Below are 24,371 nucleotides of genomic sequence, written 5' to 3'. Positions count from 1 at the left end.
CCCCGAACATCGTCATATCCGCGTGGCTGGAAGCCCATCCACTCTAACATCCCTACATTCCGACCCTGTTGCTTCTGCCGTCTTCCGCTCTGGCCTGGATTGACACACACCGCAGGGACCCTTCCCTAGCCATTTACACGTACGTACAGTGGAAATTTGCCAGGCTGGCGTTCGATTCCTGTGGCTTATTTCCTTTCTTTTTTTCCCCATCCTACTTAACCAAGCAGATACAGATACAGATACAGACACAGATAGACGGACGTACACTTATCCAAGACTAAAGCACAAGCTCCCGTGAATACGACGTGCACTGATGTGAATCGATCTCGTCACCTCAAGGTGGGTGGTTGCCGGGGGAAAATCGTGACGATTAATATGAGCGTTGGGATCCTTCTCTCTCGTTGGCTCGACAAAAAGGTTACGGGGTTGATGGTGGCTTGTTCTATAGCAGCTCTCGAATTACGCCACCGGTTTATCTCGTCCCTATCAACCTACAGTACTTTAGAATCATCACTGTGCCCCCCTCCATCCATCCATCCGCCGACTACGCCGCCGCCGCCGCCGCCGCTGTTGCCAATGCTACCCTGTCCAAATGGGAGACCTGCCCCCCCTGGTCCATAATCTCGGTCCCGACTTCCTCGCATTCTGGAGCTGAAGCTGAAGCTTTTCCGTGTGGTTTCGTCACGGTAGCAGTCTTGCTGACGATGGTGGATCGGCCCGAGAGCTAAGGTATCTGGTGTCCAGTCAGACTGGTTGGACGAAACATTGAACCAAGCCCCAAGCCAAGCTGTCATCTCCAATGCCTGTGCAACCTCCCTTCGGTAGCGAAAGCATGTGTGGATCGGGTTGCCTGGAAACCAGCCCCTGGCCTTTTGGTTTCTCACATCTCCTCTTCTTTAATACCTGCGTCATGTCCACGAGGGGAATTTTGTGAGTACTGTAGGTACATCAAAGATTGTGACTTATAAAGCATGCTTTCTCTAGCATCAGCTTCCGAAGAATGGCCCCGAGGAGGTGAAACCAATTTACTTTGCGGGGGAAAGTGCCTGTCCAACCGGTGATAATCCATGGCCTATACCACAACAGCCCCCAGACCGAAGTGGTAGTAGTAGGCCAACTTGCTAATTCCATCTCGCTTCTCCCTCCGGTCACGGATAGTACATATTGCTATATTTGGGACCAAACAATCAAAAGGTCAGCCGACGACGATGGATACGTCAAAATCGGGCAAAGACTGGCTTTCAGGCCGCCAGTCTACCATGCCGGCCGGCGCTGTGGTTGTACACAACAAAAGGAGGATGCCGCGGCAGGCAACTATTGTCCCCATGGACGATTCGTTCGGTGTCACCCCCATGTGTTTGTTGTACCAACCCACCTCATATTAAGTACTGTAGGGTCTGTTTGGAAGTACCTACCCCAACTCCTGGGCAAGACTATGGTTGCTGTAGCCAGTGAAGCAACCAAAAGGGGTTCCTGGCATATCCAGCTGCGAGTTTATGTATCCCTTCCCGTCTTTTCGCTGATGCCAAGTCTGTCTCATGTAGCTGCTGGTTGGTCATGGTTCCAGCAAGCTATCAAGGCACTCACTGATACGAGATAGAGGCGCTGAGTGTGGCATCGAATCTAGCACTGTTTGACGGCTGTGGGCGGCTAGGTACACGATGAAAAAGCTCACCGTTGCTGCAGAAAGCTACGTGGAACGCTAAAGCCGTCAAGCGAGGCGCCCGAAGAAGGAATCCCTCAGCGCCCGCAAGCCCTGGACTGGGGAGGCTACAGTCCAGGACGCCCCAGCTAGCCAAGACCTCTGCGCAGCCGCCCAAACGCCGCCGACCGCCGCAGCGATTGAACAGTGAATACCTTGGGCTAGCGTTGCGAAAAGTTCATTTCTTCCCAGATGCAGATACGGATACAGTACATACACAGTCAAAAGAAAAAAAGAAAAAAAGCCACTTCTCGTTTCATCCAAGGCAACCTCGTATCACCGACAAAAAGCCAGATGCCGGCACCCACGTGGCGCGCCGCGTGGTGTGGCATTTTGTACCACTTCGATCGGCTCCTACGTAGCTCGTTTGGCGCGAAGCGTTTGTTGCTGTTCCCATCATTTATTTCCCTGCTTGGCGAAAAAGAAAAAGAAAAATACAAGTTATCTTCGTGGGGGCCCGCCGCTGAAGATCTTCTGCAGCAAAAGGGAATCTACATGATCTCCATATTGGTATCTCTCGGGTGGGTCGATAGCGGTGAGGATCATCTGTACAGGCAGGTGTGTAGGTACGTATGAGTACGAGGCCGTTCGTGGACCGCCTTTCAATCAATCAATAGTAGCTGCTAGCGACGATGCAAAAGGTAGAGTGAGCCCGAAGCATGTGACTTCATCACCAGAATCAGGGTAACAGATCGGTAACAAGGAAGTGAAAAGGGGAGGGGGTAAGGTACTGCTGCAGAGAACAATGGAATATCCCGACGAGGGTCGCGACATGAAGGCAGTGTATGTCCGTCATTGCCATCTGTTGCGACCTTCGAATGTGTATGCGATGAGCCGTTCATCTGGATGCATAGTACAGATGGCCATCTTACCGCCCCTTCAGCTAGACAAGATGTTGTGTCCCGCGACCGTAGACACCCCCCGAGACCACCAGCCAACCATGATGCGAGTCTGGCATGGAAAGACCGGCCTCACACTATTCGTACGGCCAAGACATCAATACTGACTGGCACTGTATAGCTTTTTGAGATGTGTCACCTCGCACGACAGTTACAACGTTGTCGAGTGGCACGGCAGCGCCCATCGCGATGTGATGCCTCAGATCTCTCTATTGCCCTGCAGCTCCCAGCATCATCGGGCGGCACATTGCTTGCGCTGGCGTTTGATAGATGCCGAAAGGGGCTTTTGGCTGTAGGTAAACGGGCAGCGGTGCGACCTCAGGCTACCCCAAGGACATGGCCCCGTCCGTCCAATTCGCCTATTTGAGGCAACTACGCATGTTGACTCAAGTGCCCGTGAAATATGGGCTACTGTGAGCCCGACCCGGTGGCCACCCGCATCTCTCATGTGGAATCGGGAAGCGACATCAATGTACCCAAGGACCCTGGCCCGGGGGGTGTAGAATAGGTAACCTGGCCCTCAAAATATCCAACTCGCGGATTTTGGCGGAAGATGACCCATGAGACACGGAATAGTTTTGGGTTAGCCAGAAATGCTACTATTGCGTTGTTCGAGGTAGGTATAGCTGGTGCGAAATTCCTGTCTACATGGCCATGTTTAGAACCTCCGCTTCTTCTTAGCGGGTGCTGCCGCGGCTTTTCGCTCCAGTTCCTTTGCCAGCTCAGCTCGCCTACGCTCGGCTACCTGCTCTTCCGTTTCTGCTTCCTCGGACAATTCTTGCCCTGCGTGTTTGGAACTACTCTGCTGTGCTTGCTCTTCTGGTCGTCGCTTGCCAATCACTCCCAGTCGGCCAGCCTTGGGTTTAGCTGTGCTTGCTGTCGTGACACCCTTATCTTGTTCTAAAGAAGGCGATCGGGTATGCCTAGCAATTGTCTTTGGTCTACCGCCAATCGTTCCGAGACCGCCCTTCTTGCGCTGAGAAGGGGCCGGCTTGGGCGGTGAAGAAGGTGGGGGTGATTTCTCCTTTTTGGACCCATCATCCGAAGCCGTAGCATCGTCGTCTTGAGGTGACGGTTGCGCCGGAGTCGGGGTGGGCGACTTGACAGGCTGTGGGGTTGGTCCTCGCTTCTTTCCGATGAGCCCGATCTTCTTGGCTGGTCCTTTCTTGGGTGAGGGTTTCACCAGCTCGGCATCAGATTCCGATGCCGTATTATCATTGTCTACTGCGGTGACGCTAGGCGACGATTGGTTCGCCGAAGACGATCGAGCTTGCTGGGAGGCACCTCTGCTGCCTATTGTACCTATTCGCCTCGGAGGGGGTAGCTTTCCCTCCTTGAGTAGCGTAGGATGGCTGCTTGGACCAGCATCAGATCCATCGTCCTCGGTAGTACCATCATCATCGACTGCACCATACTGTTGCCTCCGCTTGGATGCTAGATGGGGTGGTGTGGCTTGAACCTGGAAGTCATCGTCATCATCCGTGGGAGTGTCCTCTTTCTGATGTACTTCTTCTTTCTCTCCGCCCTCTACAGCTTCTGTAGATTGTTGGATGAGCGTGGGCACGGGTCCTGTCCCCATGTGCTCCCACCAGCCATTCAAGTCATCAGATGCGCGAATTCCAGAATCTTTGAGATGGATAGCCTTGGAACCTCCGAGAACCTCTTGGACCAGAGATGAGGCATCAACAGGAGCCGGAGTGCCTTGGCTCATGGCCAGTCTCCATTCTGACTCTTCAAATGGGGCAAGACCGGCAACCTTGGTATCTGCTGCTACTCGTGATACCTTGCGCTTCCCGGACAGGGCGTTGAAGACATCCTCCAGCCCTGTACCCATAACCTCAAGTTTGTCCACCAGCTTGGTGATGATGGTATCCTTTTGGTGAAGAGCAGCGATCAGATTATCAACCTCACGAGCCCGGGCATGCTGTGACTGGATTAGGGGGAGAACAAGCTCCGAGGCGAGTGAGGCGGGCGACTGCTTGGCGAGATTGACGGGCCATTTCAGGGGTTTCAGGCCGCCTGGAAGAGTACAGGTAATTAGTAGTACAAGCCCTCCATTCGGGGCAGCCTCCAAGGTGAGCTTGGTCTGATGGTGCTGCGGACTTGACGTGTCGAATGCAGCCTGTAGGTAGTTGAGCAGGATGGTCATCTGATCAGGGCCTTCTGTGAGATCGATGCTGGTATCCTCCTGGATGCTTCGGGCAAAAATAGCCTTTCGTTCTAGGGACTCGGTCCACACATTGGCCAGATCGGACACATGCAGTTTGTATGTGTTGGTGCCGAAATTGGGTGAGACGATCAAGGCGGGGATGCCATTTTCAAAGGCCGGCAGCGGCACCCACTTCAGAATCGTTGCTGTCATGGCAAAATGCGGAAGGGGTATCCGGCCGGGAGAGGGTCAAGACCGACTGGTTGAAGGAAGGTATGCTAGAGACGCAGCGAATGCGAATGCAGTGTGACCAGGTCTGGACAGCATCGAAGGGAGGCTCGCTATTGCATCCCGTTGAAACCCCGAGCAAGAAGGCTTCTTGGGTCCCAGTGAGACCTTGGAATGTCGTTTCAGTCTTTGAAAGGGATGTAGGCTCCAGGGTGATGGGCGACGTGAGCGGTCAATGGCTATGAGAGTGGTCACGGCGCGTTGCAGAAGTGGCCTTCCAGTTTGGGCAGAATGAGGAAGGCGACGATGCCAAAAAGGCAAGAGATTTACGCCAGAGGCGCTGTGTCACGCGGCCGGATGAACCGAGTAGTTATGTTATTGTCTTGTTTCGAGGTCGTGGGTGGCAACACAAGAAGGCGGCCTGATTCCTTGGTTCATTACTTTGGATGTCAGTCATCCAGGCAGACGCGACAGCAAGCTCCCGTGAGTAATTCGGCGCACGGACGTTTCTGGTTCGATGCTGTGCCACCCTTCAATCTGCCATTTTTCGTTGAAGAAAGCCCTGCATCGAGTGCACGACATTTAATCAAAAAGCCGATGCCCTGGGGAGTCCAAGTTGGGCTGTATAGGTACTTTGGCCTGGAGTACTTGCACAGCTTGATTCGCATCTCAATTATTGTATCTGTCAATTAATCTCAACTTCAAGCTGTCAATGATCAGCTAAACCCTAGGCCCATGTTGGAAGTTCAGGGCAGTTCAGCGCTAGATATAGCTACCACTTAGCGCTCCAATCCCCTGTAACTTGGGATCTTCCAGTGCTTCCCAGCGCTGGAGTCTGCTCTTTTCCCGCAGGTGCAGTTCTTTCACTGGCCACAAACCCCGTTCTCGCTCGCACTGCTTCATGGAGCAGTTCATTGACACCTAACATGCTTGCGGGATGTTCAACCCGTAATACATACTAATTTTGCCAAGGATAAAAGATTGGTCGGCTCGGTCCTAGATAGTATCAAATCCATTGCCCCTATTTCTTTGTAAAGGATGCCAAAACTCAGAGGTTGCCCGAGCGGCGGTGTTCGGAGGAATGGCCTCGGAGACTTTCTTAACATATAAGTCGATGTCAACCGCTGTTGCGACTACGGGGGAAAAATGAAATACAGTATTTTCCAGTATTATTGATCTCTGCGCCGACCTGTTGACCCATAATGACGAACATCACCATAGACATTACTTCGGATCCCGTGTGCCCTTGGGTATGTTAGGCTTCCAGATTTCACAAACGTTGCAGGCAGTAAGAACCACTGTTGACGAGGAAAACATGCTGAAATGTGTCTATAGTGCTACATGGGCAAGATCCGTCTGGACAGAGCTATATCCCTCTACCAGAAAGTGTACCCGGGCGGCCGCCACGACACCTTCACCATAGTCTGGCATGCTTATTACTTGGAGCCGGACGCGCCGGCCGACGTGCCGGGCGTCCCCTGGACGGAGCGGCACGCGCAAAAGTTCGGCCGGGGCGACGGCGAAGACGAGGCGAGGGGCCGGTACCTACGAGAGCAGCTCGCGGCCAAGGGGCGCCAGCACGGCATTGAGTTCAGCTTCGGGGGCAAGATCGGCAGCACGCGCGACGCGCATAGGCTGATCACGCTTGCGGGACGTAGGGAGAAAGAGGGGAAGACAGGAGACACGCACGAAGAAACGGGGGTACAGGATCGAGTGGTCATGCAGCTCTTTCGGGACTTCTTTGAGGGTGATGCTGACATCACGAGTCGCAGCATGTTGGCAGAGCTGGGGGAGAAGGCCGGACTTGGCCGACGCGAGGAACTGTTGGCTTGGCTGGAGAGCGGCAAGGGAGGCGATGAGGCGGACGAGGAGGCGCGGTGGGCAAGGGAGGAAGGGCAGATGAAGGGGGTTCCCCGTTTCGTCGTACAAGGGAAGCACGTCATTGACGGGGCGCAGGATGAGCAGGCCCTCATGGAAGCCTTTGTCAAGGTCAAGGAAGTAGGGGAAGGAGGGTCGGACGAACAGGCTTCATCGTCAGCGGCCGCTGGGGCTGAGGCTGCAGCTAGTTGCACACCAGGTGGTTCTTGCAGCTAATAGGGGTTCTCCAACAACTTCTGTGGGCGTTCTGTTCTGACTGCATGTTGCCTGTCGAGGGAATAGGGCTATCCTGGGAGTCAAGGATTGGCAAAGCAAACTGTTCCAAACGTTTGGTTTGTTTTTTCTCTCTGGAAGCAATCCGAAGCTCAATCTAGAACGAACTTGAAGAATACCACGCAAGATATTGTATGCCCAGTGACAATGCACAAACAAGATGCATACACGCCTCGTCTCTTACGACCGTTACCCATCATCGCTCAAGCCAGCTGGTACGGCACCAGCATGCATGCCACTCCCATGTGAGTATAGTTAAGAAAGCAATAACAGGTAAATATCCTCCAGGCATAAGGCACCCAGAGCATTTCGGTAATTGATGACTATGGACCTGTCTAGAGAGGGGGCACCCAGAAATGGAGCGCCAGATATGAAACAATACCATGAATAAGTAATGGATCGTTGAGACGACCGCCTAGAGTGGCCGATAGTCCCAACTTGAGGAGAACTTTGCAATACATTCTGGATGAATCTCCTCAAGCCACGCAACCAGCTCCTTCCATATCTGATCCTCTGTGCGTTTCCCATCCTAATTCTTGATCCAACCTGGGATCCAATCCCTTCACAAGTGCACCATATAGTTAGCATATTTGTTCTACTCAGGTACGTAGGATCGGGCAGCGCGAAGAAGTACTTACTCCTTGATCTCGCACCCCGACAAGTACGCGACACACAGTAGCAAGTGGGTACAAGGGAAGTGTAGATATATCGGCGCCTGTTCACCTACCAATTCCGCATGTTCGCCTTCTCTTGGCCATTCAACCCGTCAAACAAATCGTCGCTGATACTGGCCAAATCATCGCAGGCCGAGAATGCCAGCACACTAATCGCGAAGGCCAAGCGCGGCTTGCTCCCGGGGAACCGCTTCGCCGTGCCCGCGAGCATGGGCAGCAGCAACAGCCCGAGCAGGGTTAGCAAGGCGGCATTGATGACGACCGAGGTCTCCTCCTCCCTTTTCGTCTGACCCACACCCGTCGTCACCGTCGTCCACTGGTCCAGGTAGACTACCGCGTTCGCGACGAGCGCGTCGAGCCGGCCAAGTTCGTCGGCCGCGCGCTTCGCGAAGGCCTGGACCGAATCGTACGGCGCCAGCTCGAGGCGCCAGAGCTCGGGCGAGACGGGGAGGGGCAGGGTTTTCCATTGTTCTTTGATGATCTGCCACATAGACATGGTGATGGTAACCTTAGTATTATTCAATAGGGTAGTCGATCTCGTGTTGCAGTCGTTCGGTGGATGTAAATGCGTCTTTGGAGGAACCTGAGGAGTATGAGAGCAAGTGTAGGAAATCAAGACAGACAATAATCTAATAGTCACATATTGTTCTTCTGTTATCAATACTGTAACCTTGTAGGTGGTCTATGAGAAACACTGTCTAGCATCACCAAGTAAACCCTTCGTTATGCCACCAGACGTATCTCCCCTTTTTCGCCCACACGCCCACGTATTCCCGCAGTTCACGAGCCATGGCATCTGGCCCGCATACCAAGACCGCCACCCGGTCTTCCACACCTTGTCTGAATGCATCATCGACAATCTTCTTCAGATCAGGCCGTCTATGGTTGCTAACAGCTGCGTGCTTAGCACGTCTGTGATCCGCATGCATCTGATCCAGTTCGATCTCCTCGTCGGCACCGCTTGAGCTGTCTCCATGACCATTGCCATCCGGCCCGAAGTCGTTACCGGTCAGGTACAGATGAACATGGTCGTCGTCAAGAATGCTCTTCTCAAGCTCTGAGGTTGGCCAAGTGGCCTCACCCGGCTGCCGGACTGCCCATATCATCTCGGTGCGGGTTAAGGGATGCTCGCGACTGAGGTAATGGTAGATGGGTAACGTAAAGGTCGCGCCAACGCCTCCCGCAAAGAGCAACACCCGATCGAACTTTACGCCAATGAATTGGGGGAAATACCTCGCAGCACCATACGGCCCTTCGATGCCCAACGAGAATCTCGTGTTTGCCCTGCCCATACCGGTGAGTCTGGCAAAGTTCTGTGTCATGGGTCCCCGGAGCTGACGCGCAACGAGTGTGAGCTCCCACGAGTCTTCGCTAACTCCAGCAACGGTGAATGGACTGTAAATAGACTCAAATACCAGGTTCGAAGGGGAGACTGGGTTGGCGCTCGGGCGCGATGATGGGGGGACATTTACATAGGCATGCGCACCAGGGCTATCCTTGAACTGCGCGGCCATCTCGGGCGACACCGTGGCGGTGATTTTGACGAGATCCGTGCCCGGGATCGACTGCAGTGCAGCTTGCGCCGTGACGGTGTAGAACTTGCGAACGCCAATGTCAACCACTATCACCACCAAGGACTCGACCATGTACAGCCTGGCGTGGTGCACGTGGAAGAAGATGACAATCGGCAGAGTCATTGCAACTGTAAGATGGGTAGCAAAGAACACCCGGTATGAGTAATCGCGCACCGCAGCCAATGCCGTTGTGTTTAGGAGCGTCATGCTGATAATGCCGACCAAACCCAGTATCACAGTTGTATTGGTGCTCATCTTCAGCACAATTCCCATCTGAACAAATTTGTTGGAGTAAAGTACCGCATGCGCGGCGAGAAGGAAGTACACGATGCGGCCCAGCGTTCGGTGCCACCGATTGATTTCCTCATGAGAGGAACGGAAAGCATAGGCGACAGGATTCAAGTACTTCAAGGACAGCAGGTACTGAACGGGGAACTGGGAGCACCCAATGGCGGCAAACCTCTTAGTTAGGTGGTTGTAGTCTGTCGGGGTCATTAGTTCTCTCATTCGTAGGGTAATGGAAAGGATGAGACACGGTGGAGTTGAGACTCAATCACCGACTCTCCTACGCACCATTGCCAGTGCCAATGAAACATAAGAACACAAGCCAGACTGTCCAAAGACCGCCAAATATGAACTGGTCTCGCCGACCCCAATTCTTGCCGGCGATATAGATGTCGTCCCCGAGATACCAGGAGATGCGGCGGAATACTCGACCCACAGACCCGGTGGTAGTGCTCTGTCTGATGTATTTGGCTCCGGGCGACGTCGGCACCGCATCGTACGCGATTTTCTGGGTGGTCTCTCTCCTAGAGAACCAGACAGCGAGCCTCACGACCAGGGCGACAGCAATTGGCAACAAAGTTGAAAGCTGGGCGTAGAGGCCGTAGCTATCCAGTGCGAGACGCCGGGCGTGCTTCTCAGCATCGCTTATTTCAGCGAACGAGTAGGACCAACCCATGTTGGCAAACGCGCATCGATTGAGGAGAACAAGAAGAAAAAGAAAGGCCTACGCCAGAACGCGACATTCAACTACCAGCGCGTGTGTTGCGATCTACCAAAAATCGAGGGTTGAACCGGAGTCGACTTGTTCGAGGTTCAATAGCGCGATAAGCAAATGAATGGCGTTCCTCTGAGCAGCGCAGGGGACCGCCAATCTGGCCCCTTTGCCTTGAGCCGATGTCCGACACGTCGCGGATTGCATGCTGGCTGGTGTGTAGGTACTCTCGTATATGCGGGTATCCGGTCTGTGAAGGTGCTTGCTTTTTCTGCTTCAAGAGACGGGCCACAACCAACTCATCTCTATTGATTGACGGATATCGATGCAAGTCACGATAAAAATCAACGTCGAATATACTGGCATACACTGTAAGTTTGGCACTGGCACCTTAAATCCATTGCAGGGCACCATGCGCATCAGGCCCGAGTCGTTGGAGCATAGCTCCCAACTGCTTGGCTCCGCCCTCCTCAATGGGATGAATGCGGGGCCTCAGCATCCGCTAAACATTCCTCCATTGGCGCGCCTATCTGGTAGCAGGGTACTTTACATTACCGCTCTGGCTCGGATCCGTGACGGAGACACGCCATTTACCATCCCAGGAGACCGGCTCGAAGCCGGCTTTGGGCTTCTCAACGTCGGCATCGCTGACGCCCAGATCCCACGGTGCTGTGGCAAGCTCCGGCATGGCGTGTTTTGCGGTATGTTATTCGCTCTACGCGTGAGCTTAGAAACGCCTGGGTGGTATTCTGAAGGTCGCACATTCCTCTAAGTAGGGCAGGGACAGACTTTGCTGAAGAATACTTGTAAGGGGAGAGGACGATGCGCGCCTTGTTTGCTTATCCGTCGCAGGGCAACTGAAACCCGATTCACATTTCGTGAAGACACTTGTGACGCTGGTCTTATCTTACTACTGAAAAGGCCCCCTCGACGCTCTTCCAACTCGCGCATGGGAATATCCCACTTTGGAGCAACTGGCTGGCGGCAAGGCGGTCAAGACGCAGTGCAATCAATAGATACAGTCATCTTGCAGGTGAATCCTGGCGCATCTTTCAATCGACGTCTTTTTTTAAAATAATCTACAGACAGGAGGATCTGATCGGCAGTGTCGCTGGCCGCGCCAGGTTTGATTTAGATGTTACAGTAATAGGCAGGGTCCAACTGCAAGGCTGCAGCATAGTTATTTATATATCATGGCCCCAAGGATAATGGATTGCCGTCATGGGTCTGGGTAGAGCATGGCAATGTGATTGGCTTGGTGTTTCGTTTGAGCGGGCGGCTGGGCGGCTTACTACGATCGTGTAACAGCCCCAGATTCGGCCCCAGTTCTTATTTCTGGACATCACGCCTATGTCTTTTCAGCCTGGCTTCAATGAGGGTCAATTCAAGAGTTTGCTGACGGCATCTTACTCTCCTGTGCAAGAGTAAACATAGCCACTTGCTGAAGCTCGATGCACCTTGGACCACAAAAGCTTCTGTTCATGATGCTGAATAGAGGATCATCAACAGAACGCGTGGAGGGCAGAGTAAGACGATGAGATTAGCCAGGGGAAGACAGCCAGCTACGCAAAAGAATAACGAATGATCCGATCTATTTAAAGGCCAAGGACGACCTGCTCTAAGTCGTTTTCTTTTGCTCATCATCAACAGCATCATCCAACAGATCTTCCCAGACCTCCTCAAGATTCCAACTATCTGCTTCCCACTCATCCACACATCACCCAAACCCCCTTATTCACAATGAAGTTCTCCGTTGCCACCCCTCCTCCTCGCTGCCACGAGCTCCGTCTCGGGCGCCAACATCGCCCGTGATGATGGCACCTTCACCAGCCTCGTGGCTCGGGGGGAGAACATGCCGCAGCAGGCCTACGACATGGAGTCGAAATGGATGAAGGAGCAGGGGAAATGCCGCATCTACAAGGAGCGGAACGTGGAGAGAAACCAGTTCATGGAGCTGTGCGAGCCCAAGTGCGGCAAGCTCAAGGAGATCGCCAAGGACGGCAAGACCCACAGCGTCACCTGCTTCAGCCGCGAGACCAAGGAATGGACCGACCCCAAGAAGCACGACTACGTCGAGGGCGACTGCAAGTGCGACCTGCCCATCGTCAACTGGGCCGGCGACACCTTTGTTTCCGCACGTGAGTAGCCCCCTTAATCCCCCTGTCCCCTTCTTCTTGTGATGATTACGCTAACGCATGAAACTCTACAGTCCCCGCTGTCGGCCAGGTCACTTGTGCCGTCTGGACCAATGCCTTCGAGGATGCCGCCAAGATCCTTACCAGCGTGAACGGCATCCGCGCCGCCGAGTCGGGCAGCGCGGTCCTTCTCAAGGTCGGCAAGATGCTCTTCAAGCAGGGCAAGTCGGAGAGCAGCTACGAGAAGTACGTCAGGGAGCATCTGGCCAAGGGCGACGCCTGCGACAAGTTCGACGTCAAGAAGATGTGGGAGAAGGCCAAGGAGATCCCCGACTCCATCCTCGGCATCTAAGTGCCTTCATCACCCTACCCATCATCTGCATCTCTAAGGAGTTGGGAGAAGGAAGGCTCGGCGGGTTGGTTTAGACTTGGCTCGCGGTAAGAGCTGCTGCGGTTACTGGGATTGCTTGGACTGTATTCTATCTTCTTCTTTTTCCGAGTTGACCTCTTTTGGGTCTTCACTCTTATAACACCGTACATATTTTTTGATCTCCAACATTTTTAGCGCCCCCGAACATGTCGTGAAAGTGACTGGGAGCAGATCACAGCCCAAGGCTGAGGAAAAAGACATAATCATGGCAAAGTATATGTATAAGTCTGCCAGGGGTTTCCCACAAGCTAGTGTTGTGTCCCATACTAGTCCTGTCTGGATAAACCGGTATATGGGTTCAGGCAGGGAGGAAATCTCGGTGATACCGAGTTGAGGGGGGAAGCTGTTCATTGAACTAGCGAAGTGTGCTGTATCTGTTTCATCTAATGTCAGAAGGGCTTTATGACTGGCAGAATGCGATTAGGTTTGGTCCAAAAGACTGGCTGGTGCACTTGATTATCTTTCTTTTCATTCCGATTGATACCAGACCAGCCCAACAGATGCACTAAACTTGCAGGGAGCAGAATATCCTCAAGTGAATTAGGTAATCGAAAGGAGAAGTCATCATACCCCAAGCAAGCGTACAGTTTCTAAGTCATGCTCGGCTAGACATTGTTTAGTATGGCCATTGAAGTCCCCTTTAGCTCCGACGTTGGCTTTTGAGGGCTATACAGGGCAAATTTATTCCCGGCAGCAACAAATCGGCTGAGTGGGCGAGCCAAGACGATTGAAAAATTCGGGCAGTCCGCCGCTTGTCAGAACTCAGAAACAATCTAGATTGAATAGCCCAGGAACAGGGTCTACTAAAAGCTAGCTGCTGCCCCATAATGCAGTCCTCATTTGACCGCTTGTTGCTTACGTACATGCTATACTACACGTAGGACCGGGTGAAAGTCTGCCCCCCGGGGAAAACGGCCAGCGACGCAAGGTGAGGCTTATTTCCGCGAGCTGAGTAATGAGGCAGTCACCGACCCAGTCCACATTGGGTAAGACCTAACGCCGATAGGTGAGAGAAAAAAGTTGTTAGCGGCTCCGTGGTGCGTTACCCCTCCACCCTCTCCGCTTCCCGTCTGCTTCACGTCTGACGTGTTACTGCAACCCATCTCCAGGCCAGCTCAGGCCTGTGTGCCTATCTTCATGTGACATTATGGGAACTTGATGTCCTTCTACATATCAATTCAGCCCTATGATGGCTGCAATGACTCGGATCTGATGCTTCTCCAGGATGCGTTGCACAGGAGCCTCCGCTTTCTCGTAATACAATGACGAACTTCACAGCAACTGGTGTCGAGCAGAGGTGGCCTACCTAGTACGGACCTACTAGGCGGCCTTGAGATCTGCCGCCTCAATTCAGGGAAACGGATGGAATGTGACCGATAAGGACAGATCATCCCCACAGTTACCTGTCGACTGCCGAGTGACCCATTAACTGCCGCCGCGATAGCAGCAAGACTACTGGCTCGCTAGCAGGACAAAGCCTCCCTCCCTAATTCTCCCAGTGGGTCGCAGTGCGACTAGGATGGAGCCGCAAGTCCATGACGGCATGAACGGGGTCGTTCGACCTGGCAACGCCGAGCCATGCTACCAGCAATACTATAGGGTGGCAATGAAATAAGGGAAGAAGAAGCGGGACTAGTCGACAATATCCCGCTCGGCCTTCCGCTCTTCTGTCGCTTCTGACTGGACGGCTGTGCAACCACACCAGGTTACTATTACTGCTGTTGACACTTCACGTACTACTCGACCCGGTTCCAGTAGAAAGCGGATCGAATTTGCAACGTCTGGCAAAACTTGGAGCTCGTGGGAAAAAGTCTCGGCTTAGCAATGCACGTGGGACGACAAACTTCGGGGTTTATACCCATTCTTCCGCTGGACCCCTCGCCAAGGTACCGTTTCGATGCAAGATAAAAGAAGGCTAGCCATCCCCTTCTTTCTGTTCGCTCCATCCCAACTCGTTTGACTGTTCATCTCATACAAACTACCATCTATCTATCTACGTTACAAGACGCAACATCATCACAACCGACACAATGGCTACCCCCTCAACCCAGAAGCAGTGGATCATCGCGGCCAAGGACAAGGACCTGGATGGTCTCGAGCTTGTCGATGCCGAAGTGCCCAAGTGTGGAGAGAGCGAGGTCCTCGTGAAGCTTCATGCTGCCTCTCTCAACTACCGTGATCTGGCCATCCCTAAGGTACGCTTGCTATTCAGAACCGGCTTCCCACGAACTATTGGCAGAAACAATGTTTAGACTAACACACCACGACTTGCTACTTACCAGGGAATGTACCCTTTCCCATTCAAGACCCCTGTTGTCGCTTGCTCAGACGGATCTGGCGAGGTCGTGGAAGTCGGCTCCAAGGTCACGCAGTTCAAGCAGGGCGACAAGGTCCTCACTCTGTTCAACCAGGGCCACCAGTACGGCGAGATCACCCCTGCCGCCGCGGCCACCGGTCTCGGTGGTGCCCTGGACGGAACCCTTCGTCAATACGCAACTTTCGCCGAGGTAAGAGACTAGCCCACCCCATGTATTTGCAATATCGAACGGCTGGCTGACTGTCATGAAAACAGACCGGCCTGGTTCGCGCTCCTAAGAACCTGAACCACGCTGAGGGCTCCACACTCACCTGTGCGGCTCTGACTGCCTGGAACGCCTTGTACGGCCTCAAGCCCCTGAAGCCTGGCCAGTATGTCCTTACTCAGGGCACTGGTGGTGTGAGCATCTTCGCTCTGCAATTCGCCAAGGCCGCTGGCGCCACAGTGATTGCCACCACCTCCTCCAAGGAGAAGGGTGAGGTGCTCAAGAAGCTCGGTGCCGACCACGTCATCAACTACAACGAGGACACCAACTGGGGCAAGACCGCCAAGAGCCTGACCACCAACAGCCAGGGTGTTGACCACATTATCGAGGTCGGCGGTGCCAACACCATGGAGAACTCCTTGGCTGCCATCAAGATGGAGGGTATCATCAGCATCATCGGCTTCCTCAGCGGTGCCCAGCCCAAGGCTACCCTCCTTGAGGTCCTCAGCAACATCTGCACCGCTCGTGGTGTCTTCGTCGGCTCCAAGAACCAGATGGAGGAGATGGTTGCCGCCATCGAGGCTAACGACATCCACCCCGTCGTGGACAAGCAGCAGTTCTCCTTCGAGCAGGCACGCGAGGCTTATGACTACATGTGGGCCCAGAAGCACTTCGGCAAGATCGCCATCAACATTTAAGGATTATAGTCATCAGCGAGCGAGTCATGTATAACCTATGAATTTATGAAGAAAGAATAATACATTTGATACCACCCATCTTCAATACTCCCCGTTCGTCCGGCGTTGCGATCTTCGTATGCGCAGCGCTCTCGGCTCGTATTAAGTGGAACGCGGCACTGGCAGCGTTCCGGCTTGCGGAGATTTTCTCCAGTAGACTTTATGCACCTAACTCAAAGGGTTTCCGACTGGTCATTCATGTTGTGCATCTGCAAGTGTCTTTGCTCCAGAAAGGGCGGTACCAAGTAGTACATTAAAACAGTGCTTATGAAAACAGGCCGTTGCAAACCGTGGCACTGATAATCAAGTTCAACCATGGCGGAGCGCAGTCCGGGCGCTTTTAGTAAGTGACACAGAAGTAGGCTTTCGCCAAAAAACGACGTGCACCGGGCCAACGGATGACAGAGTATAGGCACCTGGTAGCCTGGTAGCTTGCACCTCCCCGTAACTATGCGTCATGCTATGACTGAATCCTATGGAGTAATCCCTTTGACTCGAGATTGTCCTTATCTCGATCAACATCAAAGGCGGATACCATCGGCCATTTCCGAGGGGGCTGCTAAGGTTGAAACGGCGCTTTGCGGTAGTACCGGAGCAAACTGCTGGCAGCATAAAGACTGACACGAAACCCCTCGTGGTAAGCTCAGCCAGTAGTAGTCTCAGTACTTGGTTTTCATTCAATCGTACGAGTTCAAATCTAGACACAGGCCAAAAGCGCGCGAGCAGAGAAACCCGGAGACAACATTCCTGCACTCGGAGTTATTATACCGGTCATCTTATGACTATGTCATCGAACATCCGTGTGGAACCGCTGGTCTTCCCCGAGTCGTCGGGAATCGACTTCGGAGCTTCGGTTTCCAATGTCGACATTGAACACCTCACTGGTAAGAGTTAAATGAGAAAACGATAATGTTGATTTTTCACTGCGATACATGGCTATGGAATGATGATACTGTGACTAAAAGGGAGAATACCCGTAACCAATCGGTAACCTCCTCGGTAAGCAACCCCATTTCCGCTCCCGTTCATAAATCAGGAAATGGAAACACTGACAATCCGTCACCACTGCAGATGCGGACTTTGCGGCCATCCGTGAAGCCCTTTTCACACACCAGGTTCTGGTGTTCAAGAATCAGAGCCACGTGACGCCCAAGGCGCAGTACGAGCTCACGCACCGCTTCGACCCCGCGGCCGCGTCCAAGTACGGCCATGGCGACACCGCTACGGGCAACAAGCGCAGCATCCTGCACCCAGACTTGCGGACGATCCCCCATCAGCCCCAGGTCCAGGTCATTGGCCACGGGCGCGTGGACGAGTATGAGGGGCTGCGCGACTTGCGGCTGAAGCACCCGCACCACCGCACCTTCCACGCGACTGCTGTGCCCGATCACGAGGACCACGACTTCACACGCTTCTACCGGTGGCACATCGACGCCGCGCTCTACGGTGCCGACCTGGCTCCGCCCGTCGTCACCACCTTGCTGGCCGTGAAGGTCCCTGGAGGTGGGCGGCGACAGACTTGTCGCTACGAGGACGGGTCGGGTGATGAACTCGACGTCCCGCTTGGCACCACGGCCTTTGTGAACGGGGAAGCCATGTACGACTCGCTGTCCGAAGCCGACAAGGAGTTCGCCCGCACCACCAAGGTCGAGTACGCGCCGCACCCGTACGTGTGGATGTCGTCGGCACGGTCGCGATCCGATGGACTAGGCCTCGTATCAGAGGGTCGCGAGCTCGGTATCGAGGACCTACCGTCACCCCCCGACCCAAAGGCAGTCCAGATCCTGCCCATGTGCTGGCGCAACCCGGTCACGGGCCGCCTGGCGCTGCAGGTGCACCCCTCGGCGGTGCTGGCGCTGCACCTCGGCGACGGCACCGTCATCGACGACCTCGAGCGCGTGCGCGAGACTGTCCATCGCCTGCAGAGGCCCGGGATCGCGCCCCGGCGCGTCTACGCCCACGACTGGCGCGAGGGCGACCTCGTGCTGTTCCACAACCGCGGCGTGCTGCACTCGGTGGTCGGCGCGTTTGCGGAGGACGAGGTCCGGCTGTTTCGGCAGTGCAACATTGCGGCTAGTCACTTCCCGGTGGGACCGCGGCAGCAGCTGGGGGATCAGAAGGTGGCGGCGGCCACTGCGGTTTGATGGGTTATCTCAGTTCCTGGATATTAGTGCCTACCTCTATTTGCCTATATTGTGTCTTGGTTTGTCATGCGGGCGTTGTCTTCACCTGCGCCGAGGCAAACGTTGGATATGGCTCTACGAGTGGTGTTCCTTAGAAGTATGGTTGATGTCATGTTGGGGCTCAACAGCTCCATTGAAATTTGAATAGTTAGAAAGACATGAAATTTCAAAGCCATTCGAGCGCATAGAACAGCAGCAGCAGTGTTGTTCTAACCCCGTGAATCATTACATGTTTCGGTGGAATGTCAGGCACTCAAGTTGTGCTACTGGTCAGTCAGCGCTGTAGCTACAGGCGGTTCTAACTGGAGCTTCCCCACCACCAACACCTTACCTCCGAACGACCGACCCGACGCCCGACTTGACCAAAAGCGGGCAGCAGTTGGCGGAAGAATGTTCCACCAGCTTCCTAATTATCAAGTGAGCACCAATCGATGACTCTTGACCCTCCCTAGCTCCTCTGGGTCCAGTATCGTCATTGTGATTTTCGCCATCCGGTCGTTGCGGATTTAACAAACAACCACCACCAATCCTTCAACCCCATCCACGGGTCTTGGAACCTCTTTCTTCTTTTTCAATTCCATTGGTTTGCACCCAGAGATACCCGAACAACATCAACCAACAATGTCGTTCACCATTGCGGTCCGCCAAGGCCCTGCCCGCCTGGCGACGAAGCTGCCGCAGCTCACCAAGACGGCCCTGCGAACCAATGCGCCCATCCGCTCGTTCCATCGCGCATCGGGCAAGCCCTCTCAGACATTCTTCACATCGCGGACGCTCACTGCGACGTCTGTTCTCCGAGCCACCTCCCGCAATGCCTTCTCTCAGCAGTCCCGTTCCTACCAGTACCAGTCCAGTGCGCCGGCGGCCGACTCGGGCTCCATGATGCGTCGCCTGCTTACCGGAGGAGCTATCTTCGGTGGTACTCTGGTCGCCATCAATGCTGTATTCAACCGGGAGACCCGTGAGGATGGCGGCATGCCTCCTTTCGAGCGCGAATACCTCAACTCGACCTTCCTGCACACCGGTCTTGGTATTGGTATCATCGGTTTGACTGCTCGACAGATGGTCATGTCCGGTTTCGCCTACCGCTTGATGGTGACGAACCCCTGGGCTGTGGCGATCGGTGGTCTGGCTCTCAGCTTCGGTACCATGATCGGCACCCGCATGATTGATCCTGACAAGTAAGCTTCCCTCGTTGCCTGACGCTTGTCTCCTCTTCAGCCAGCTACTAACACTACATTCTTTAGCTACGTGCCCAAGTACGCTCTTTGGACTGCTTTCAATGCCACCCAGGCAGCCTTTGTCGCCCCTCTGCTTGCCTTCGCCCCGCCTGTCCTGATTGCTCGCGCCGGCCTATACACCCTCGCCATGATGGGCTCCATCTCGTTTGTTGGCGCTACCGCCAAGCAGGAGAAGTACATGTACATTGGTGGCCCTCTGCTGGCTGGTGCTGCCATTGTCGCCGTCTCTGGCCTTGCCCCGCTCGTGATTCCCGCCACGGCTGCCCGGACCCTGGCTCTCACCGAGAACATCTGGCTGTACGGTGGGCTTGCCGTCTTCGGTGGTTTCACGCTCTACGACGTCCAGAAGGTCCTCCACCACGCCCGCATGGCGGAGCGTGGAATCATCAAGAAGGACCCCGTCAACGAGAGCATCTCGCTTGAGCTGGACTTCCTCAACATCTTCATCAGAATGGTGCAGATCTTGATGATGCAGCAGAACCGACGAAAGTAGAGACCTGATTCAGGAGTACGAATGCCAGGGGGTGGATCTCGATGGCACCGTTGGCAGGAGAGACAAATCCACGGTTAGGAAAAGAAAAGCCAGTGGTTGATGCTCAAATTAGGAGCGACCAAGACTATTTAAAGAATAGCAAGCAACTCCGCTCTTGATGAGTTAACCTAAATAGTTGCGACTCCGCTCTCGACAAGTTATACTAGTTGCGATGGGGACTTTTGTATGGTGTCTATAATAATGTAAAACACATGAACCCACTGACGTGTTCCGACCTACTTGTTCCTGAATGACATGTAAGCGTTTTACTGGATGCCAACCACATCGGCATTCAGATTTCACCAACCAGCCTCTTTGATGCGGTTGGATCAAACTCGTTCTGTTCCTGTCCGTCCGTCCAAAGTTCTGTAGGTATATGCCCATCTCAACTATAGATGGAAGGTTCGGGGAGTGGCTCTAGCATGCCGTTCGCTTCCTTTAACTCAAGCTCCGATTTTTGCTGAGCCTGTGCTGTGCTGTCACTGCTGTGCGCTTTTTTCTAGTCCGAGTCAAGGTTAGGCATGCTTCGCCAAGAAGTCTGACAATCCGGAAAGCTGTCCGTGTCTTGGAATGGGCCATCCACTCAAGGGGCGGCCGGGCGGGTATTTCTGTTCTTTTGGAGAGTCAGGTCTGAAGTAGTTCGTAGAGGGAGATTGAGAAATCTGCAGGTCCTATGTAAGTGCACGACCTAGCGAGTCTGCATTAGCACGTTTGCTCATTCCGGGATTGCTTACATGCATTACTCCAGGGCTAGCCGCACTGTATATTGAGGTAGGTTAATTACTTGCGGCTTCTGGCCCTCTGCTCTTCTCATCCTGCCAAAGTCAAAATTGTCTGACACCGAGACGCTTAGTAGATCGACTGCAGCTCGTGTGCACTCCTGGGCAACAAAGATGCTCACGGAACACGCCATGGCGCCCGAAGGCTGGGATGGAAATGGGAATGGCTATGACTATGTGATACAGCTGACCTGTCGACTGAAGTCCCGGTCTGTCTTGCTGGACCTGTTTACTTATATGACGGGCCTGGCGTCGTTTGGAATCCGAACCATTCGATGAACCCGTCTATTCTTCTCCTTCCCGTCTTTTGCATTTCCCACCCGTCGAGTCTGATGGCCATCCTGCCTTAGAGACGAAGTAGTGGGATCCCATATCATCATCTCGTCCCAGCATTCCTACTTACTCAACATATACTTTTATACTCAACGTCCAAAAGATGTCGCGAACGTTTATGGAGAGACATGGATCAATGTGAGTACGATTTGGCATGTGCTTGCGCTGGTTTTGTTTGTGTTCCCAGCCCGGCCTACACACAGTACTTCAACGGAACTTGTATGGATCGGAAGTTTGCCAGGCTCTTAACGCCGGGTACCCCTCGACTTGCGTCAACTTGATTCCGATTGATCGATGGCCCATCCATCACATCCAATCCCCAGGTCCCCGGGCTGACTGGAGACTGTCATGCGCCTGCCTTTCCCTGCCTGCCTGCCGGCCTGCACTTCTCCCAACACCTCAATGGCAAAACTTGGAAGGCACAAGGAGCTTCAGCCGCCAATCGCATGGGAGAAGAATGATTTGCAGCAAGACGCGGCAGGAGCAGCAGCAGCAGCAGCAGGCCTTTTCGCCTGACAGAGGAAAAGAAAAATCGATAGTCATTTCATGATTATTCCACAAGGCGGCCTGGGACCCGAATTCGCATCAGTGGCATAACCACCCGTAGAGTTTGGTCAACAATTCATACGATTCCTTTCCTCTTCCTTCTTCCTCCCTCCGCCGTCCCGCGCTCCCCGGGCAAACACAAATTGTTTTGTGTCATTTCAATCCTTGAGAACCATATCCCAGCATTCAATTAACTGTACACACACATATCCGTACCAAAGTGAGATGATCATCTTTGCTGACAACTGATTCTCTTTCCCCCCACCACAGCAATTCGGTGAGGCGCCTCAAGTCAAAGCGCCTCGCGCACTTCGTCAAGAGGGTCTCGTCTATGCGCATATCCTCCCCGTCAAACATGGATAGTTGGAACCACCTGTTTCCTCAGCCCATGGACGTGACTGGCGCAACACATGACACCTCCACGGGGGATGAAGATGTGGAAATCGCCGGCGCCACGGTCAGCTATGTTTCCGACACTAGGCCCGGAGCGCCTGGAACCGACCTGACCTCACTTGCGCCCTCGTCCATGACGGTGCGCAGCAAACCACAGCCAACGAGGTCGAAACTTCTGGACCTGCCGCAAGAACTCCTAGATTCCATCACCAACTACCTGTCTCCCGCTAATATCGTGGTGCTCGCCCTCGTCAACAAGGAGCTACTCGGGCGTTTCATACAGTCCGCCGCTGCGCCCCCGCCGGGAGAGAGCCCCCAAACGTCGGATCCCGATGCCTCGAGTTCCTCCGGTCTCTCGGGCCAGCCTACGAATGTCCTGGCCCCTCTGGCCTCCAAAGCACTGGGCGACTATGTTAAGAAGGTGGACACGCCCAAACACCGGGTCCGTAGTGCTCTCCTGAGTTTGCTGGACAATGACCTACTTGATCTGGTGTATTGCTACAAATGCAAGCGCCTCCACGGACCGTTCATCCCTTTCAAAGACCGCGTGTTTGCCCCAAAGAAGGCCGTCAGATGTGTTGATCACCCGCCGGATCATCACATCCCGGCGCGGGCCAACCGGAAGCTGCTTCGCATCATCACGAAGCGGCGCAAACAAGGCGTCGAATACTCTCATCTCATGGCCCAAGTGAATAATACCGCCACAGTGTACAAAAACGGAATCCTGGTCCAGACTTCCTTGCGAATGAGGTATCGTGGCGACAACCTCCTCCTTCGGCGTCAGCGTGTCGTTTCATCTGTCGATAAGACGCCGCTTTCCCTTTGGCGATTCTTCCAGCAACTTTGCGACCTGCCTATATCCTCCGCCACTTCTGACCCAAAGGTGCTCACGATCTGCCCACACCAGACATGGCGCTCGCGATATGGAAAACTGTTGGGGCAGCTGTTGACTAACGTGTGTAAAAAGGCACACAGCGGGGACGTGAGCGGCGTTCCTACGGCAGGCGCGTGTACGGCAGACTGCTTTAGCCATGAACCTTATGATGTTTCGACCAACACAGGCAACACCGTGTTCGACAGATTTTCTCAACTTGACACCGGTCGTCCCCGGCCTGACTTGTTGACGAGTGTCCCCAATACCGCCCTGGACACCTTTGGAGCTGGCGGCGGCTGTGCTGCTTGTACGACTGACTTCCATCTGGACGTCGTGAAACTACCTGAGCCTTTCAAATGGGGCTTCGTACTCACCACGTGGCTTGACCTTGGCCCCGTCGATTTCTGTCCCAAATGGGACTCACACCGAGATCTCCGACCTCCGCGACCCTATGTGCGAGTGAATGACGAGCTTGGCGCAGCATGTCGGCAGTTTGAGAACGTGGCCGAGCTGGATCACTATGTGCCGGTCATCAACGAACTCAACCTCGATCGCATGAAGAATTACGGCTGGGCCGAGAGGGCAGCGCAGGGTCGGGATCGGTACATCGCCTGGAACTCAGGACATTGTGCCAACCCAATAACAGGGTGGTTCGCAGATCCTGATCCACTGGACGAGGATGATCTGAAGACTTGAAAAAGCTGATCATCGAAAATGGTCATTGACGCGCGCCTTATAATCTTTGAAATTGGGCTTGTTATACGGATACCAGGAAACCTATTCGCCACGGGCGAGCGGCTGGAGTTGCGTTCTGTACGATGGAAGTTAGAGCTAATAAGGTTACAGTAACCTTGACCTGCGGTGATTTGTCAAATCATTGCTTGTGACGACGTCCAAGTCAGCGGACGTCACTGTTATACAGGGCTGAATGTCATCACACCGGGCCTTAACAAGACCTCAAGTGTTACATTACGGGGCCACATACTGTACGATTAGAACAACAATAGTTCTTCATGTAGCTACCTACATACAGCGAGAATTATTCACACAAACATAGAAGTGGCATACGAACGAATAAGGAAGAGAGAGTGTGGCCGAGGAAAGCCATCGGGGTTTACAAGATATATAAATCGTAAACAAACCACATGATGTTGTGCTGCCGAGTTGAATATCAGAATGCCCATCCATTCCTTCCTTCGATGAGAGCTGTGTTGAAAAAACTAATGATAAGGGGTATGTGTTGAGCCGACGCAATAATTCCAAACCTATGTACATGTATGTCCCCGTCAAAG

General features: G+C 53.8%; 10 protein-coding genes across 10 annotated transcripts; 6 read left to right on the top strand and 4 right to left on the bottom strand.

The window, feature by feature from the left end:
• Positions 1 to 3,259: 3,259 nt before the first annotated feature.
• PG986_001954 (uncharacterized protein) lies at positions 3,260 to 4,963 on the bottom strand (the record flags this gene model as incomplete). The annotated part of the gene is made up of 1 exon (XM_066838176.1): positions 3,260 to 4,963. One exon carries the CDS (start codon positions 4,961 to 4,963, stop codon positions 3,260 to 3,262), a length of 1,704 nt encoding a protein of 567 aa, XP_066707069.1.
• A 1,217-nt stretch (positions 4,964 to 6,180) lies between these two features.
• Positions 6,181 to 7,072, top strand: PG986_001953 (uncharacterized protein; the record flags this gene model as incomplete). Its single annotated transcript, XM_066838175.1, has 2 exons — positions 6,181 to 6,228; positions 6,314 to 7,072. 2 exons carry the CDS (start codon positions 6,181 to 6,183, stop codon positions 7,070 to 7,072), a joined length of 807 nt encoding a protein of 268 aa, XP_066707068.1.
• Positions 7,073 to 7,852: 780 nt separating this feature from the next.
• On the bottom strand, positions 7,853 to 8,299 carry PG986_001952 (Short-chain dehydrogenase/reductase SDR; the record flags this gene model as incomplete). The annotated part of the gene is made up of 1 exon (XM_066838174.1): positions 7,853 to 8,299. The coding sequence occupies one exon, from the start codon at positions 8,297 to 8,299 to the stop codon at positions 7,853 to 7,855; it is 447 nt and encodes a 148-aa protein (XP_066707067.1).
• A 208-nt stretch (positions 8,300 to 8,507) lies between these two features.
• PG986_001951 (uncharacterized protein) lies at positions 8,508 to 10,338 on the bottom strand (the record flags this gene model as incomplete). Its single annotated transcript, XM_066838173.1, has 2 exons — positions 8,508 to 9,859; positions 9,951 to 10,338. The coding sequence occupies 2 exons, from the start codon at positions 10,336 to 10,338 to the stop codon at positions 8,508 to 8,510; spliced, it is 1,740 nt and encodes a 579-aa protein (XP_066707066.1).
• A 427-nt stretch (positions 10,339 to 10,765) lies between these two features.
• Positions 10,766 to 11,062, bottom strand: PG986_001950 (uncharacterized protein; the record flags this gene model as incomplete). Its single annotated transcript, XM_066838172.1, has 2 exons — positions 10,766 to 10,876; positions 10,925 to 11,062. The coding sequence occupies 2 exons, from the start codon at positions 11,060 to 11,062 to the stop codon at positions 10,766 to 10,768; spliced, it is 249 nt and encodes an 82-aa protein (XP_066707065.1).
• A 1,164-nt stretch (positions 11,063 to 12,226) lies between these two features.
• Positions 12,227 to 12,861, top strand: PG986_001949 (uncharacterized protein; the record flags this gene model as incomplete). Its single annotated transcript, XM_066838171.1, has 2 exons — positions 12,227 to 12,512; positions 12,584 to 12,861. The coding sequence occupies 2 exons, from the start codon at positions 12,227 to 12,229 to the stop codon at positions 12,859 to 12,861; spliced, it is 564 nt and encodes a 187-aa protein (XP_066707064.1).
• Positions 12,862 to 14,969: 2,108 nt separating this feature from the next.
• On the top strand, positions 14,970 to 16,159 carry PG986_001948 (zinc-containing alcohol dehydrogenase; the record flags this gene model as incomplete). The annotated part of the gene is made up of 3 exons (XM_066838170.1): positions 14,970 to 15,134; positions 15,192 to 15,446; positions 15,512 to 16,159. The coding sequence occupies 3 exons, from the start codon at positions 14,970 to 14,972 to the stop codon at positions 16,157 to 16,159; spliced, it is 1,068 nt and encodes a 355-aa protein (XP_066707063.1).
• Positions 16,160 to 16,982: 823 nt separating this feature from the next.
• On the top strand, positions 16,983 to 18,342 carry PG986_001947 (uncharacterized protein; the record flags this gene model as incomplete). The annotated part of the gene is made up of 2 exons (XM_066838169.1): positions 16,983 to 17,082; positions 17,270 to 18,342. 2 exons carry the CDS (start codon positions 16,983 to 16,985, stop codon positions 18,340 to 18,342), a joined length of 1,173 nt encoding a protein of 390 aa, XP_066707062.1.
• A 660-nt stretch (positions 18,343 to 19,002) lies between these two features.
• PG986_001946 (uncharacterized protein) lies at positions 19,003 to 20,115 on the top strand (the record flags this gene model as incomplete). The annotated part of the gene is made up of 2 exons (XM_066838168.1): positions 19,003 to 19,562; positions 19,629 to 20,115. The coding sequence occupies 2 exons, from the start codon at positions 19,003 to 19,005 to the stop codon at positions 20,113 to 20,115; spliced, it is 1,047 nt and encodes a 348-aa protein (XP_066707061.1).
• A 2,052-nt stretch (positions 20,116 to 22,167) lies between these two features.
• PG986_001945 (uncharacterized protein) lies at positions 22,168 to 23,775 on the top strand (the record flags this gene model as incomplete). Its single annotated transcript, XM_066838167.1, has 1 exon — positions 22,168 to 23,775. One exon carries the CDS (start codon positions 22,168 to 22,170, stop codon positions 23,773 to 23,775), a length of 1,608 nt encoding a protein of 535 aa, XP_066707060.1.
• Positions 23,776 to 24,371: the final 596 nt, after the last annotated feature.

Source organism: Apiospora aurea, assembly GCF_038362705.1.
Source record: "Apiospora aurea strain CBS 24483 chromosome Unknown utg000001l_segment0_segment0, whole genome shotgun sequence".
Lineage (NCBI taxonomy): Eukaryota > Fungi > Ascomycota > Sordariomycetes > Amphisphaeriales > Apiosporaceae > Apiospora > Apiospora aurea.
This window is presented reverse-complemented; position numbering and strand designations above follow the sequence as displayed.